Source organism: Cydia splendana, chromosome 1 (genome assembly GCF_910591565.1).
Source record: "Cydia splendana chromosome 1, ilCydSple1.2, whole genome shotgun sequence".
In the NCBI taxonomy this organism is placed as follows: domain Eukaryota; kingdom Metazoa; phylum Arthropoda; class Insecta; order Lepidoptera; family Tortricidae; genus Cydia; species Cydia splendana.
The window spans coordinates 6,014,357-6,028,550 of record NC_085960.1 but is presented as its reverse complement, the minus strand read 5'-3'; the positions used below and the strand labels follow the sequence as shown (position 1 = coordinate 6,028,550).

Sequence of the window (14,194 nt, the reverse complement as noted above, 5' to 3'; positions counted from 1 at the left end):
AATGCTCAGAATGGCTTTATTTTTCCTTTTCCGTGCTAACAGTTCTGTTATCATTTTACAATCTCATATTTAGCTACCATGTCATCAACGCACACGCCGCCTACCCTCATTTGCGGGCACATTGTCGGTAATCAAACTGATGGCGCGGCCACTGTGGCCACCTCTCCCCCAGCCACTTACGGTATACAAATAAGACCGTAAAAGGGGAAAGGCGGCCACTAATTATTACTGTTTGTGTGGTGTGGGGTGTAAGAGTAACAGAATGCTTGGCATACATACCTTCATCTCCCATGAAGGATTCTTTATCCTCGCTCTCTCTGATCCACTTCTCTTGGGCCAGAGGAGCCTCAGTCTGCTTCGCTTTACTTTATGGTGGCTGGTTGTTTGACCCCGAGATCTGTGGGTTTAATTGCTCATGAATATGGTATTCTCATACAACCATCACCTTCTATACATATAACTTATCTCTACAACAAAAGAGAACCATCTTACAAAGCCTTATGAAGGTTCTAAGGACCCCCCCCGCGGGGGGTCCGCCGACACATGGTCGGATAACCCGGACGCCTAACATCCGAGCCGAGGCAACTGCCGCACATCGACACGCCTCTAGCCGTGCAGCCGAAACCGCCACGGCTCTCGCACACTGGGGCGCATCTAGTCTACCCAGGTGGAGATGAAGGTTCTAAGGACCCCCCCCCCGCGGGGGGTCCGCCGACACTTGGTCGGATAACCCGGACGCCTAACATCCGAGCCGAGGCAACTGCCGCACATCGACACGCCTCTAGCCGTGCAGCCGAAACCGCCACGGCTCTCGCACACTGGGGCGCATCTAGTCTACCCAGGTGGAGATGAAGCCTGGGGCACTTCTAGTCATACCCGGACAGAGAAACCTAGTTTGCCTTACCTAAGATGATCTCAGGAATAGCTTCCACGGCAGATCCCGCGGCAAGCTAACCTCATATGAACTTACTGCTCTTGGATAAAGGGGATAATTGCATAGAGAAACCATACCACCACTGTGAGCACCAAGTAACATAAGATACTTAGCTTTAGACGACTCAGGACAGCTGTGGGCTTCCTCACTGTATATTACACTTTTATGCACTCACACGCTTCGCGCCATACTGGTTTTTACCTTACAACTTGCCACGTTGGAATAACTTACCACAGTTCCACTCAGAGGGCGCTGTTCAGTGTTGCCGCTAGGAAATTTGTATTGTGACATTAGATATTCGTGCTTGTCACGACACACCCCGCCTCAGGCAGCAACACGGCGACTAGATTGCTGGTCCATTCCTTGATCTTCTCAAGGGCTCTGAGAGCTGCCGCTCTCTTAGGTCTTGCTTCGTCGTGTTGTTCTTCTGGCGCAACTTCCTCTAGGTGGTGTGACTCGGGAACAGTGTGGTCGTAAAACTCGAGGTCGACGACCGCGAGTGGTTCTGGTTCGGACATAGACTTAGGCTTAGGCTCGTTTAACTCACTAGATATAGACTCAACTGTTTGTTTAGAGGAACACGGTTCCTCTTCTGGCGAGGCATGAGGCTGTACTTCTTCTGGTTGATCTCTTACTTCTTGAGTGGATATTTGCGCAGGTGGAGGCTCAGTAACGTCCTTAAGGGATTCCATCGTCACGTCATCCTTGTCTGGTGGACGTTGAAGATCAGGAATCTGCACCGGTTCTTCTACACTTTCTTCATAAGATGATGTTTGTTTACACTGTTCTTCTCCATCTTCGATCTCTAACGGGTAGAGATGTGCGATAGATCTTGTATACTCTGTATCTCCTACTCGTACCGTGGCGACCCTACATAAACCGTCGGCGCCTTCCTTTAAAGATACTATTTTCCCAACTTTCCAATTTATCCTGTTCTTCGTGTCACCTTTAATCTGCACGATTTGACCTATCTGAGGTGCTAACTTTGATGTTACTCTAGGTTCTTTAGGATGGTGGGAATATCTTTCTCTCAAATTTAGGAGATACCTGTTCTCAAACATCTCTTTAAATTCTCGTAGAATTATCCGTGCTTTCTTCCAACCTTTAATTAAATTGTCCTTAGTCACCGTCCCTTGCGACGTCGTAGGATCCTTATCTGAAGTTTCCATAATGATACACTTTCCCATAGTAAGAAAGTCTGAAGGTTTTAGTACATGATCCGGCTCTGAATCTACGTAAGTTAAGGGTCTTGTGTTAAGAACTGCTTCTATTTCTTTCACCGCTGTTACTAGCTGAGTGTCATTCAACAAATGTTTCTGTAATGTTTTCTTCATACAGTTTTTAACCAAACCAACTAATCTCTCATAGAATCCTCCATGCCATGGTGCTAACTGTGGTATAAATTTCCATCTTATCTCTTTCTCTACGCAGTATGGGTTCTGAAGAATCTCTGAGAGTAACTTGTAGTGAGCCGCATTATCAGACGTTATTAAGGTAGGTACACCTCTTGCTGAAATCATTCTACGTAAGGCCATTAAACCTTCTTCCGCAGTTAGGTCCTTTACAACTTCTAAGTGAATGGCTCTTACGGCTAAGCATGTGTAGAGGCTAATCCACCTTTTACAATTGCCATTCCCATTGTTGACTAGAAGTGGTCCCAGATAGTCGGTACCAACGTATGTGAATGGTGAGCTATAATTGACCCTCTCTTTCGGTAACGCAGGAGTTTCTGGTAGTTTATATGGCCCTCCGTCATGCTTCATACATTCGGAGCACTTCTTCAAAATCTTTTGAACTTGGCTTCTTCCTTGTGGTATCCAGTAAGTTTCCCTTATCTTGTCTAACGTGTGACTTACTCCAACATGCTTATTTTCTTGATGAGTCTTCATTATAATTTCGTTGGTGAAATCTGAATCTTTTGGTATAAGTATAGGGTAGCGTTTATCGAATGTCCAGTCTGCGTGTTTCATACGACCTTTACACCTTAGTAACTCATCTATGTCTTTAAATATGCCTAAATTCAAACTTAAACTAGTTACCTTTCCTTCTACCTCTAGAGGAAAGTATTCAGCTTGAATTTCTTTCAATTTTAGTAACTTATCTGGCATTTGATCATTGTCATGACTCGCTACTTCCCTTTCAGTTATACTGTCCTCCGTTTCCATCGGACTAACGTTGTGTATATCCGGATCAACTATTTCCATCAGTTCTTCGTCTTCTTGGATCCCAAGACCCTCCCCAATCAAGAGAGAACTGGTTGGTCCACCGCCTGAAGTTGTTGGCCACGTCTTCGGATCTTGAACTATAAATTGTGGACCACTCAGCCATTTCTCCCTGTCCTCTCTCGAGCAGGTGGGTCTGGTGCCGACGTCAGCTGGATTTAGCTCTGTTGGAAGGTATCTGATCTCCAGATCTTTATTTGTTTTGATCTCTTCTATCCGCCTGGCAACGAAGGGTGGCAATAGCTTGTCAGATTTGCACCATTCTATGACGATCTGGCTGTCAGTCCATAAGACTTGTCTTACTATCTTCTGCTGGAGAAACTTAAGAACGAATTTTATCAATCTACTGCCAATCAGTACTCCTAAAAGTTCAAGACGAGGTATCTTGAGACTCTCCTGGTCCTTTATTGGTATCAGACGAGATTTACCAATAATGAAGCTTTTCTCCGAGCCGTAAACTAAAAAGACTGATGCTGCATAAGCCTGTAGAGAGGCATCGGTGAAACAGTGTAGTTGGTAGCCTTTTCCCACTGGTGTCTTCATGTAGCATCTGTCCACCGACACCTTCCTAATGGCTTCTAAATTCTGTCGGATCTTGTTCCATTCTTCCGTTAGTTCGCTCGATAATGGTGAGTCCCATGACACTCCAGCTTTCCAAAGCTCTTTTAAAAATAGTTTAGATGATAGGGTATAGGGTACTGCATAACCACATGGATCGTAGATTGATGCGATAGTCTTCAGTATTCCTCTCTTTGTGACAGCTTCTTCTTGTAAGTTAGGTTTCAACTGAAGAGTATCCTTTTTTATGTCCCATTCTAAGCCAAGTACCTTTACTTTATCTTCTTTACATGTATCAGAGACTTTCTTCATAAATTCTTTAGAATTTGAACTCCAATCCCTGAGTGACATTGAAATATCTTGAAAAGATCCCTTTAGATTTCTGTAGAGTTTCATCGCCTCATCTGTAGTGTCAGTACCCGAAACAAAGTTATCCACATATATGTCGTTTGCTTTCTGTCTGACTTGCTGATCTTCTGCGTTGGACAGGTGGTGCTTAATAGTCGCATTAAGCAAAAACGGTGATGAAATGACGCCAAATGGAACTCTACAAAACCTAAGGTATAGTAGGTTGTCTTGAGATACAGGTTTAGAGGTATCTTTGAGCCACAAGAATCTGGTTACATCACGATCCTTCTCGTGTAATGCCATCTGTAAAAACGCCTTTTCAATATCCGAGGTTAAACCTATCCTATGAGTTCTAAATTTTATAAGTAAGCCCGTGAGGTCTTCTAGCATGAGTGGTCCTCTGTACAAACATTCGTTCAGACTCTTGGTGTCCTTGATACTCTTAGAGCTAGCATCATAAACTATTCTCATAGGTTTTCCTCGATGACGTACTCCATGGAAAGGTAGGTAGTGAATGACGTTACCTGTTGATGTTCTTGAAGAGGGTACAACTTCTATTATACCCTTATCTAATTGTTGTTTAAACGTATCGCTGTATGCTACCAACGTATCTTGATCCATACGCTTCAATAAGCTTGATAAACGACCAAAAACCATTCCAAAATTATTAGGTAAATCCGGTGGATAAGTTATCCAAGGCCAGCTTACCGTGTATCGATTATTTAATTTTAAAGTTGTATCATTAAAATATTTGATGGCTTCTTCTTCTCTAGTTGCTCTTGGGGAATCACTAATACCTATGCATTCTAGTTCCCAAAGGCTCTTTATGTCTCCATTACAAAGAGGTGGATCTGGCTGATGAAGCTTCGTTTCAATGCAAGTCTGAGTGTAAGTCACTACGTACGACTCGTCTCTAAGCTGTGGTTCTGCTCTACCACTAATTATCCAACCAAGTGCAGAGTCGATTAGAAACAAATTGCTATCCAGTTGTACCCTTTTCTCGTAAGTTATGTTGCAGTAATATTCGTTTCCAACCAAGATCTGTACAGGTCCGCTCAGCGACCCGTCGTCCGCTAGTGTATATGACTCCGGTAAGTTCTTCATCTTGACATTAGGTATATAACCTCTGGAGATATGCTCTACGCAGTTAGCCTGTATTACTATGTTCTTGTTTGTTCTAGATAGTAGATGAAGAGTGACTATTGGGCTATGTATCTCTCTGGGAGGATCGTCGCCGAAGGTGAATACTACTAGATGACTCTCTTCTTCGACGGGAAGCTTTAGTTCCTTTGCAGTCCGGAATGTTACATAAGAGCGTTGGGAACCTGGATCTAAGAGAAGTCTATATTTAAATAGTTTGTTCTTATTATCTAGGGGGCTTGCATAAACTGTTGCCGTTTGGAGTGCAGTGATTCCCTCTTCTAGAACAGTCAGGATTGTTTCTTCTCCGTTGTATCCTTCTGAAAATTTGAAGGACATAATGCTCGATTATGCAGTACTTCACTATGGCAGCGAGCGCATTTTTTCTTACTCTTACAGTCTTTTGCCAAGTGATTCCGCTTGAAACAGATGAAGCATCGTCCTTCAAGTCGTTTCTTCCTTTCGGCTAAAGTAGATGCTTCAGGGCAGCTATCGTTATAATGGCCCCCTTTGCAAAATATACAATCCAATCCCTTCCTGACCTCTTGAGGACTTCGCTGAGTTTCTGTCTGATCCTTGCTTGAAGTTGAAGCTTGGTTTGGTCTGTTGCCTCTATTGCTATTTTTCTTGAAACCCTTAAACTTCTTCTGTACAGGTCGCTTATCGAAGTCTCTCTGCTGGTTTTGTTTACTCTGTTTACTGTGATGTAGTTGGGACTGACTTGCGTATCTCGCGCGTTTCGCATTCACATGAAGAATCCCGACCGTACTAGCTTCTGAGTCCAGAGGGCGTTTCCTACTCGATATCCTCTCCGCATCCTCCTTGGCAGTGATTATTTTGTCCATTTGGCTTCTCAGTTCTTGAATGGAATCATCCTTAACTTTAAGTTTTATCTCATATACTAGATCAGAAGGAAACTTCTCTAGTAGCATGAAGCGCAGGTGATTATGATTAATGTTCTCACCTAGTGATTCTAAAATCTTAAGGTTCCTTTCAATCTCGTTGAAAGTCCTTCTGCAATCATCCGCATTGCCTTTGGCCATCTTAATTTTATATAATGTGGCATAATGCGCATCTATGAGATGTGAAGTTTTCCCGAACCTTTCTTTCAGTATTGAAACCGCAATAGCATAGTTGGTGCTAGTAGTCGCTAGACCGTCAATGGCTTTTTTGGCATCTCCCTTGACTGAAGTCTTAAGATATGAAAGCTTGTCCACTTCCGGCAGGTTCCTTGCATCGATGTTGCTTCTGAAGGCATCCCAAAATTCATACCACGCCAGTACATCCCCATTATACACCGGCAGCTGAAGCTTAGGAAGTCTGCACGAGGAGTTCGCTTCAGTCAGCTTCTCTGATGGTTTGCTTGATGTAGATATTTGGTCGATCTTCACCTTAAGTTCCGCTAAAGTCTCTTCTGCTTGAAGTTGAAGTCCACTTATCAAGTAGATTTCATCCGATGCGGGTGTCGAAGCCAGCCTAAAGTACTCCGTCAGATCTCCGTTAAGTCTTTTCAGTGATGCTTCTAATTTACCGTAGGTAATCTGAGCTTGCACTAAATTTTCTAAATTAACAGTAACCGGAATTACTTCTAAGTCTGTTGTGAGTTTGTCATTAATGAGCCTAAGCCTTGCTAAAAGAATGTCGTCCATTCTGGTATTTGTCTAGACCGTAGTCTTGTCTAAGCCTGTAACGCACAGAAACAAACCCGTTTAACTTTAATTCTCTAATAATTTGAACGGTCACACCAATAAAATAATTTAATATTTTAGGTTAATTAACCTTTAATAACTCCACTTATTATTTATTTTAATAATCTCAAAGTATTTAAATTTAAATCCAACTAAAGTTCTCTAAAATCCATTTAAATTTGAAACTAAAGTAAGAAAGTTGAATTCCTTTTAATTTAAATTAATTAAACCCATTGAATTAATTATTAACCGATGTCTCTTTTATTTGAAGTTATTATGAAAGGAAGTAAAATAATAAATTTATGGTAGGCAACATAACATACACACTGACATACAAATGTGTAATCTTTGTTTATCATTTATTTATAAATTACACCAGCCTAAGCCATGTCAAAATCAGCAAGTGACGTTGACGTTTATACACTGATACCACAATACAAAATCTTCTGTCACTAACTTAAGCTCACTCGCAGCTTGATGAAAGTTAACGTTTTTATTTTATTCATTTGTTTGGTTTATTTATTTATTAACCTTTTATTTAGACTTCACTTGTTTGATAGTTAATTATTTAAAAATTATTTAGTTTTATTTCACTCATTTGTTTGTTTAATTATTGGAACACTTCAACGAAACACTTATTTAATAAATCTAAAAACACATAAATGTCACCACAATATCCTGTAAAGAAGATGTTAGCTTATATATATACACAGCACAATTGCTATTTTTATAAACTGCAAACCCAATCAGAAAGGAAGCCAGTTGTATTTCTAAACTTCCAACAAGATGCATGATAAAATAAAAATATACCTATTTATATATCTTAAGAACCCTAGAAAATGTTCAAAAAGGTCTTTTATAACTTGTAAAAATATTAAAATCCGCCATGTACATCCGCTGCTCTAGAAGATTCTACTACGACTCTAAACTAAACCACACTAATACGAACCGTATTGGCATAATAATAGGGTCTATTTTCCTTTACCATATTTCACCTCGTCAATTCTAGAAAGTTAAAATATTTTAATAAAAGAACGTAATAGACCCGTATTTCCATTGTGATTCGCATAAATATCGAAAGAAACTTCGCTAAATTAGATGATTTTCCTTGTTTGGTTGGACGTCCAAAGTTAGTCCAAACTAAATAATCATGGCTGCCGTCCCACGCCGAAGCAAATGACGATCGCATTTTCTTGTTTTATTTAAGAATTCAGTCGTATTGCTGTAAAGTAGATGCTTAAAAACTTACCGAGAAATAGTCTTGTCCTGGTATTAAACAGTCTTATCCGGGGTTTTCGTCAATTCCGATGAAAATTTTTGTCTCGTCCGGTGTGGTTGACGGAGGCGAGTTCACTGTACCTATGAACGTAAATGAAGACATTTTTGATGATCCTACTTATTTACACGCTAAACACTTCGTCGGTGCACTTTATATTACAATATTTGTCTAAATTACCTGTGTAATTTAAGGAACCTTCCTGGGGAACTCGCAACTGTTCGGTGACCTTCCGCCAACAATTTAAAATGGTGGGACGAGTACTGTACAACTTTCAATGTTGCCAAAGTCAACATAAATTCCCCCAAAATTTCTATAAACTTTAAAACGAATTTCGGACTCTTATCGGTAATTTTCGCAATATTTATGTTTATTCCTTATAAATAGCCATACACTTGAATTTTTAAAACTAAATTTATAATTCTAAAGTAAAAAGAAAACATGCGAGGTAAATTATAGAGTGTATAAAAACCGTCTTTACTACGCGCATATTTCCTATAAGATACTTATTAGGTTATTACGACTAGTATTTCTCTTCTTATTATATTCCTATAAATCAGCCAATCTTTCAACATGTTAACAGTTAATATGTCACAAAATTAAATAGATTACCTACTTATATCTAGAAACAGCTTGTTATAACTTAATTATCCAACCGTCTAATTGGAAAATCAGTTCTCGCATAAATTTTCCAAGTCGAATCCGTTTAGTAACCGATGTCTTCATCTTCTTTAGTTATCTTGATAATCCCGACAATCCGTACTCTTCCGTTGATTTTGTGGGTAATCTTCTTAGTGTAGCAACACCTACTCTCATCTTGCCGCCATTACTAGACACCTTGCGTAGCCTATTCTTGCTATTATGTTGGTAACTCGAAGACACTATTACACAATGGTATTTCTCTTAATAATAAATTAATAAATATCATACTTAATAGATACAGACAAATGCTGCAATATTTTTTACTTTTATCTCTCAATATTCTTCTTGATAATTTACAACTATACTCTAATTGTAAAATAAATCATAAATACAACCTCGACGGAAACGTAGTTGTCCTGTTTCCGGTCACCATATGCAATTTCTTCAAGTTGGTACTCCGTACATTCCGTACAGTTGATATTCCGCTTGTTACGCAAAATAAAAATATGACTTATTTACTCAAATTATCTTCAATTAATAAATACAAATGCCAGCCTCTTTATTTAAACGAGCCTAAATGAATGCCGAACCAGACTTCGTAAGAAAACACTTCAAACATATATTCGTAAAAAAGGATATCTCGCAGCTTCTGATACCAGTAGCGCCATCTATGATTTCTGTTAGTAAAGATGTCTGATTATATTGAAATGTATGCCTTGCATTCTTTATTTATATTATAAGCCTTAATTCCTTATCTACTGGATCCCAGCATTAACCACCATTGTGGCCACCTCTCCCCCAGCCACTTACGGTATACAAATAAGACCGTAAAAGGGGAAAGGCGGCCACTAATTATTATTGTTTGTGTGGTGTGGGGTGTAAGAGTAACAGAATGCTTGGCATACATACCTTCATCTCCCATGAAGGATTCTTTATCCTCGCTCTCTCTGATCCACTTCTCTTGGGCCAGAGGAGCCTCAGTCTGCTTCGCTTTACTTTATGGTGGCTGGTTGTTTGACCCCGAGATCTGTGGGTTTAATTGCTCATGAATATGGTATTCTCATACAACCATCACCTTCTATACATATAACTTATCTCTACAACAAAAGAGAACCATCTTACAAAGCCTTATGAAGGTTCTAAGGACCCCCCCCGCGGGGGGTCCGCCGACACATGGTCGGATAACCCGGACGCCTAACATCCGAGCCGAGGCAACTGCCGCACATCGACACGCCTCTAGCCGTGCAGCCGAAACCGCCACGGCTCTCGCACACTGGGGCGCATCTAGTCTACCCAGGTGGAGATGAAGGTTCTAAGGACCCCCCCCGCGGGGGGTCCGCCGACACTTGGTCGGATAACCCGGACGCCTAACATCCGAGCCGAGGCAACTGCCGCACATCGACACGCCTCTAGCCGTGCAGCCGAAACCGCCACGGCTCTCGCACACTGGGGCGCATCTAGTCTACCCAGGTGGAGATGAAGCCTGGGGCACTTCTAGTCATACCCAGACAGAGAAACCTAGTTTGCCTTACCTAAGATGGTCTCAGGAATAGCTTCCACGGCAGATCCCGCGGCAAGCTAACCTCATATGAACTTACTGCTCTTGGATAAAGGGGATCATTGCATAGAGAAACCATACCACCACTGTGAGCACCAAGTAACATAAGATACTTAGCTTTAGACGACTCAGGACAGCTGTGGGCTTCCTCACTGTATATTACACTTTTATGCACTCACACGCTTCGCGCCATACTGGTTTTTACCTTACAACTTGCCACGTTGGAATAACTTACCACAGTTCCACTCAGAGGGCGCTGTTCAGTGTTGCCGCTAGGAAATTTGTATTGTGACATTAGATATTCGTGCTTGTCACGACAGCCACTAGCCTTCTCGCTAACACGCCAAAAATTGCCCTTCCAATGTTCGCCCGGGGCATAAAGGATCAAGGGACAAAAGGGTCCAACTCCTTCCTATAACTATAATGAGTCCCTCAAGTAAGGAATACAAGTAAATTACCAAGGGTCTAATCTCTTTGGCCTCGCTAAATAAGTGATTGAATGCAAATTGCACATTAGGGTTTACTTAGCTCCCGCTTATGTATAGGTAATTAATTTGTACGGGGATGGTATATTTCAATTCATATTTTATTCAGATCTTACTGTTATTTAGCAATCTACTGTAGTTGGTCTTGTAAAGGAGAAACAAGAATACTTTGCTCATAAAAATATCGTGTAAAAAACATAAATTTCAGCATCTCTCAGATTATTTAGTGATCGTTATTATGGAACTAGGGTAATTACACGTACCTACATACCAGGGGCCATACGATGATGTCCTTATTACGATTCTGTTTAGGACCTAAACTGAATTGCTAAAGGACGAACCTATATAAGTCGTATAACTCCGTCCCTTAGCAATTCAGTTTAGGTCCTAAACAGAATCGCAATAAAGACATCATGGTAAAGCCCCTGTGAATTATGTATCACAAATCTCAGCTAACAATAAGTTGTTTACAAGTTTACAACCTACGTACAAACATACAATCGAAAGACGTATAGTCGACAGCCCAATCAAGGCCACTTGAGTGGGAAATCAGTGTGTTCTAAAAAGATGTCTAAATATGTCTAGTCTGGACCGATAGAATGTTCAAATAACGTATCTAATAAATACCTTCGTAATTTTAAGAACAATAAAGAAGATCAATAAAATAATAAAGTATACACCTAAATCATGCATGTACATGTAACATGGTTGCCTTTATATTTTGGTATTATAAACATTTTTTAACAAAGACTATTGATTTTCTAATGACAGATAAAAACAAAATTCGGCCGTAGCCAACATTTTTTTAACTAAGAACTACCGCAGGAAAACTCACTTTCACGTAAAAAAACCGCATCGAAATCGGCCTATCCGTTGGAGAGCTACGATGCCACAGACAGACAGATACCGACAGATTGGCGTCAAACATATAAGAGCCACCCCACTCTATGGCTGCTGCACGACGTAATGTTGGTGCAACTGCGCAGCGTCGCCATTTTCCATGGCGCTGACTAGACGACGACGCTCAAAAGGCGCTAGTGATGCCACCCCTAATACCCCTCTTTTTGCGTCGGGGGTTAAAAATAGTCATCGCGATAAAATTAGGTTAAATCAAATGTTAGGCATCTATTTACAAAGGTCGTTTTGCTTACTATTTTTAGGGGCCCGGATTACATACTTACCCAACGCACCCTACAGAAACATCACAATCTCATGCTAACGATAATAGTGTTGTTTACAAACAGGGCACGCTCTCTTATTAAGGCGTTACACGCGAGATGTCTGAAACTCTAATCTCATACCAAGCAACCAACGTAGCACACACATTATTTTTCAACACATCAAACGACATAATCATACATACACTCAACAAACTCCAAATTAGTTGATGAAAATGCAAAGTATTTTCGGAAATGGTTATTTTAAATACATAGGTACTTACTTACATATTAGGTACATATTCATTTAAATAAATGCTTTTAAAAACAAAATAGGTTTGAGAAAGCTATTTTTCAAGCGCGCATAAGTTGTTCGCAGAAATCGCGAAGCGTCTGGTTGACGTAACTGGTGACCGAAGAGCTGGCGGCTACCTCGCACAACGTATCAGCATTGCGATTCAGCGAGGAAATGCCGCCAGCATCCTTGGTACAATGCCTCAAGGGCCTATTTTAGATTTAAGCTAGTTATTAATTTAGTTTAGTAGTACCACTGTATATATTGTATGTAAATAAATGATTAAAAATTTTTCAAAGAATAATATTGTTATTTTTTATTTACTGTAATAGAACTTATTCGTTCTTATTAGTATTATTTTAGCGGGCGTTCGACTTTAAATAGGTAATTACTTATCTAGACTTAATAAAGTTATCAAAAGTACTTTTATTGTGACAACTAATTATAAATAGACTAAATATGGTCTGCCTAAAAAATGATATATAGCTGGTCAAACAACTTTGTCAGTAGAAAAAGGCGCGAAATTCAAATTTTCTATGGGACGATTATGCGACTTATGTAAAAAGTAATGAAATAAACGCATTTGTATTTTTATTTACGATTACCCCAGGCGCCTACATTTTAAAAATTTGCCGCCTTTTTCTACTGACGGAAATGGCTTGACAGACTATATTGAATCGAACCCCAAATATTCATAATTTATACACGACACGATATTTAATACACGACTTTTAACATAATACAACAATAACATAAATTTTGCCCTTTCATGTATGTTTAATCATTTAATGTTTACTTTTCCTTTTTCCCCAACAGGGTCAGAACTCGGAAGCACCCTCCCTTATGATAATATTTTTCGATTGTAGATACATGTGTATTTTGTGTATGTGTATTTTAATTGTATATGATCAACCTTTAGCAAAGTATAAGTAATTAATTAATTAATTATGTAACGGTATCATCATCGCTCGTCTCACTCGTTTCTCGTTTATTTCTTATTTCGTATCATTCTGTATTCGTCACTCGTTCTTTATTCGTCGTGTTCGTTTTTTATCATTATCTGTGAATGATACGATATAAGAAATAAACGAATGAAACGAGCCATACTGATACCAAATATTCCACATAAAAAGAAAAAAAAAAGTTTTAAAAGTTCCGAGCTGGATATTCCCTTAAGAAATAAGTACCTATACAATAGTTTTCTAAATGTAAATAGTTTACGAAAACTATGCTCTAGGCGGCAGGATTCTTTTTTGCAAAAGAAAACGAAATAAAAATGCCTAAACGCAGATTGGGTAAAATGAGTTGCATAAAGTCATAGACAAGTTTAATTGAAAATGATAATTTATTATAAAATAATAACTAAATCAACAATGGCAATTGTGTTAATAAAGTTCACTTTACATTAATAATAAAACAATATTGTATTATATTTTCAAGAATTTTGCTACATAATTACAAATAATATAATAACTATACATTTATTACCTAGTGTAGGAAAATTTCATGCGACCGCAAAAACGTATTTTAGGAGAATTCATTAAAATTGTGTTGTTAATTTTTAATCTCTATGGCACATGTTAAGTCTATGTTAATATTTAACAAAATTGTTACTATACTGTGAATTTGATATTCGTGTAAAAGCTGTGGCTGCCATTTGGCTGTGATTACTGATTACATCTCCATATTTCTCTCTACAATATATACTTACATGATATGTGACTAAAAGATAATCGGCCCGATTCGAACTTTAAGATACCGTAAACTCGGATTACTTTGACACAATGGAGGGTAACTTTGACCCACATGAAAACCTCATTTAAAAGGCTTTAATAAAAAACAAAAAAACGGCACAGGTTAGCTAAAACCAACCTCATGGCATATTTCCATA

At 39.3% G+C, this 14,194-nt stretch overlaps 1 protein-coding gene across 1 annotated transcript; it reads right to left on the bottom strand.

Moving 5' to 3' along the window:
* Positions 1–1,682: 1,682 nt before the first annotated feature.
* On the bottom strand, positions 1,683–8,628 carry LOC134796648 (uncharacterized). The gene is made up of 5 exons (XM_063768790.1): positions 8,347–8,628; positions 8,140–8,249; positions 5,594–6,886; positions 1,795–5,522; positions 1,683–1,739 (listed from the first exon to the last, which is right to left on the bottom strand). Exons 3-5 carry the CDS (start codon positions 6,849–6,851, stop codon positions 1,683–1,685), a joined length of 5,043 nt encoding a protein of 1,680 aa, XP_063624860.1. The 5' UTR covers positions 6,852–6,886; positions 8,140–8,249; positions 8,347–8,628.
* Positions 8,629–14,194: the final 5,566 nt, after the last annotated feature.

What these genes read in the sequence shown, in the direction of transcription:
- LOC134796648 (XM_063768790.1), bottom strand. Translation starts at nt 6,851, where the DNA reads ATGGACGACATTCTTTTAGCAAGGCTTAGGCTCATTAATGACAAACTC. An exon ending in CTTGGCAAAAGACTGTAAGA is followed by an intron (nt 5,523 to 5,593) that starts GTAAGAAAAAAT and finishes TCAAATTTTCAG; the next exon opens with AAGGATACAACGGAGAAGAA. An exon ending in GTTTATGTAGGGTCGCCACG is followed by an intron (nt 1,740 to 1,794) that starts GTACGAGTAGGA and finishes TCTACCCGTTAG; the next exon opens with AGATCGAAGATGGAGAAGAA.